The 3,872-nt window shown below is 40.8% G+C and overlaps 1 protein-coding gene across 1 annotated transcript in view; it reads right to left on the minus strand.

The window, feature by feature from the left end:
- Positions 1–3,872, minus strand: part of kif14 (kinesin family member 14) — an 18,786-nt gene that overhangs the window by 405 nt on the left and 14,509 nt on the right. Inside the window, exons 26-30 of the mRNA XM_025053941.1 lie at positions 3,324–3,333; positions 1,832–1,944; positions 1,643–1,717; positions 666–819; positions 1–136 (exon numbers count right to left, since the gene is read on the minus strand). The exon at positions 1–136 is cut by the window's left edge and continues 405 nt beyond it. Coding sequence (XP_024909709.1) covers positions 1–136; positions 666–819; positions 1,643–1,717; positions 1,832–1,944; positions 3,324–3,333 — 488 coding nt within the window. The remainder of the gene's footprint in view (positions 137–665; positions 820–1,642; positions 1,718–1,831; positions 1,945–3,323; positions 3,334–3,872) is intronic.

Below are 3,872 nucleotides of genomic sequence, written 5' to 3' on the forward strand. Positions count from 1 at the left end.
CTCTGGAGGCAGGGGAGATGCAGGGATAGCGCTGATGATCCGTCCTTAGACAAACCTGTAATCAGCTCGTCCACAGCTTTGGCAGAGGAGGAGATCAGTTCTCTGCAGCTGCTCCAGTTTGAGCTGCCGTCTTTGCCTGGGAGGAGAATTAACAGAGGAAGAAAAATGAGATCTGCAGATGCTAATCTCATAGTTTGACAAGAATGAGGTTTTCTGAAAGCAGTTTTTTAAGCTCAAACTGCAGATCAAAACACCAAAGTATAAAAAAATACTGCAACCACATTTAAAATGTTTCAACAATAACCCACATATGCAACAGTTGGTTAAAGAGATTTGTCTCTTTTTCAGTTGAAAGGCGCAGAAACACAGATTAACAAAGCTTGCACGTGTTTTTGATCTACCTCTGTGTCAATTATTGCAAATTGTTTCCACACCAGTAAACTTCCCACTACTTTTGTTGCTGACTGAAGGCTACTGTTCCTCCCTCCTCTCTGCCATCTTTACCTGGATAACATTTAAAACTGACGCCCTGACAATATCAAAGAATTACACATCTTTGAAAAGTTGTTCAAATAAACGAATAAATAATAAATTCCCTGTTTTTGAACCTGGTTCTTAATATGAACTCATTGACATTTTCCTTCTGCATTTGTGACAGGCTTCACCTCGCAGGGCGCCTGACAAAGAGACATGTAACTGTCTAATGGCCTGGTTTAGCTGGAACAATTTGGTGGCTGTGGTTTTTAGCATCTTCAAGTGAGTGGCTGCAGCTTCCTCCGCCCCTTCCTCCATCTCCTCCATGTCAGTGTCTCTGTCCTGCTGTAAAACACACACACATAGACGAGGCTAAATTCAAAAACAAAAACATACAATAGCTGCAAATATATAACAATTAAAAAACATACAATAGCTGCAAATATATAACAATAAAAAAAAAGAAAAGTAAAAAGGCACCATTATTATTTCATACTGAATGAGAGTAGATGCATTTACCTGCACAAGTTTGACCTTCTGTAAAAAACCCACTTAGAAAAACACGTTTCCAGCAATAACTCAGCTTTATTTGACCCTAATAACCGTGTGGACAGTAAAACGCTCCTGCGTCTGTATGTGTCAATGACGGCTTTAACAAAAACACAGCGAGCTTGTGTGGCTACGATAACCGCAAACTGGCCCGTTAGCGGTGACGGATGCCAGTCTTTTCAACACATCCATTACTCGAATTATCTTTGAGGGGTGACTGCGGCGAGATAAGCCCACAGTGCACTGGGCTTTACGGGGACAATAAAAGGCTGAGTGGCATCTTTAACGGTGCTGCTGTGGGGCAGGGTATTAATCTGGAGGCTTCTATTGTCTCTCAGCAATGGTTCACACAAACAGAAATTTTGTAATAAAGCTGTACATGCCTGATAGCAAATGCAATTTGTCATATTATATTTTGGAAATTTTTAATTTGAACAGAGAGTTTTCACAGATTTTTTTTTTTTACCAAAAATAACCTCAAGGATAAACATCATGACACAAATAACAGGAAAATTACTTCTTATGAAGATTAATATCCACATTATGAGAACTACTTAATCATTTCTGTCAACTTTGGAGAGATTTTTTTTTTTCCATTTTTTCTCACACCACCACTCACTGTGATATGCAGGTGCATGTAGCTCTGCAGAGCACGAGCTGAATCAAGTGCTTTGGATTTAAGACTCTGCAGGTCCTGCAAGTAGAACAATAAGTTAAAAATTACAAAATTATTCAGCCACATAACAGCTTTAAAAGTATTACTTCATCTAATATTTTGAAAGATAAAAAGTTCCTGTTGATTTCTTACTGGATTTCTGGGATACACCAGCTGAGCCTCTCTCAGCATTTCCCTGGTGATGGTCAGGCTCTCTTCCAGTAGAGAGCGAACACCTCTGCTGGTGCCTTTCAGTACACACAGTACTAGTGACTGAAAAAAACAGGTCGGTGAGAAAGTGAAAGGTAATATTTACAGTATCATTACATGCATATATGAACATTTGAAAACAATTACCATACAACAACAAAGACTGGAGCTAAACATAAAACAGTGTTCCAACCAATGTCTATTCTGCCCTTAATCAATCACCATAAATTTAGGCTCAGGTTGCAGAAACCGTCCCCAACCTAAGTGTCTCTGGCGGCAGAAACACTTCTGTGGGGGGGGGGTAATACAGGGATAACCAGCAAACTCCACAGAGAGGACCTTATGCCAAAGTAGGATGAGATCCTTCAACCTTCTAGTGGTGATGCAACAATGTTAACCACTGCCCCACCTTGGCCATTGTTTGAATTATTCATAGGGCAGGCCAACAATTCTAATAAATGAAAATAAACAAACACAATCAAAAACAATTGATTAAATTAAGGATGAGATCCTTCAACCTTCTAGTGAAAAAAAAAATCCTAAAACATGAGAAAAACTAAAGCATCTAAAGCATTAGGAATGAGATTCTTAAAAACTTTCTCTCTGCCTCATTATTGTCTTTGCCCTGATGCCCCCCAGTGTTACACTCACCTTAAAACAACTCAGGAAAATAATGTGCAGACAGAATCAGACGTCTTTCATTGCTAATATTTAATGCTCTGATATTGTGGGCTGAGGGCTTGATTATAGTGAACCCTAAAGCCTTTTCAGAGTCAGCAGCTGCTCAGGTATTAATAGTGCCGTTACCTTGCCTGTAGCACTGGCACCCAGCTCCGCGGTATTCAGCGGTGTGCATGTCACTGCCGCCAGGTGGCTGAGTGCTAGCAACGCCGTGTTCAGGCACTGGCTGCTCTTTCTCTGTGCCTCCGTCACCATTGACGTGATCTCCGACTCGCAGCCCTGGATTGACAGATAATTATAGATTCAGGAGACATCAAGTAAAGCTCAAACTAATTAATAATCGAATTGAATGAATGCAAGGAAGTCAGAAAAAAAGTCCACAGTCTGTGATGTCTGGTGTAAATAAATTAAAAAATATGGAAGAATATGAAAACTCAGGAGGGGGGAAAACTGAGTGTTTAGGTGCTGGGGCTGGTAAGGAATTTAGATTTACGTCTCATATATTCATGTTCTGTTTGGGGCTCAAGGATAAGAATTCCCCGTGCTTGGCCATTTCCATAGACGGCTCAAACAGCTCAGAGCTAAGACCCATCAATCAATGCTCCGCATTTTGATTAGCCACCTCTGTCTAAACCACGCAAAACTGAAAATATTATTTTTTTTGTTTTAGCCAAGTAATCTAAAATGTTTATTTTGAAGTGCCATTAGTTTAGTTACATTGACAACAGTGTGTTCAATCACCTGAATGAGTAACTGACAGAATCCTCCCATCTTCTTCACCTGGCCTTTAAGTTCTTCAGTTATGGTGTAGAGCTGACCAGAGATGGGTTTGATGCTGGCCAACCACTGCATGGTGACTAACACGGCACTCTCTGTGGCCGTGGCAGCCTTGATCAGCTGAGTCTGAGCCATGGAGTTACCCACAAACACTGCAGGAGAACAGAACAAAAAAAAAAACTTAACACTTTTCTTATCTGCACTGAAGATAATAAGAAATAAATAATAAAAAAGACACTCCAATTTTATTGGTTTAACCTGTTAGTATTTTTTTCATACCATTTTCTTGGCTGTCATCATCCAGACTGTCGTACATGTCAGATATGGTTTCCACTGCTCCATATATCAGCTTTAGATCAGAGGCCAGCCTGTCAGCCAGGCTCTCCTCCGTGGTACTGCACCCACGGAGACGTGACACTGATTGACCAATCAGGTCCTTGCAAATACCGGGCAGTGCTGACTCTGTGTTGCTCGAATGGGTGGAGGGCGGTTTAGGGACACCCATCAGGCCTTGGTGGAAAAAAAA

Source organism: Cynoglossus semilaevis, chromosome 2 (assembly GCF_000523025.1).
Source record: "Cynoglossus semilaevis isolate Cse_v1.0 chromosome 2, Cse_v1.0, whole genome shotgun sequence".
Classification (NCBI taxonomy): domain Eukaryota; kingdom Metazoa; phylum Chordata; class Actinopteri; order Pleuronectiformes; family Cynoglossidae; genus Cynoglossus; species Cynoglossus semilaevis.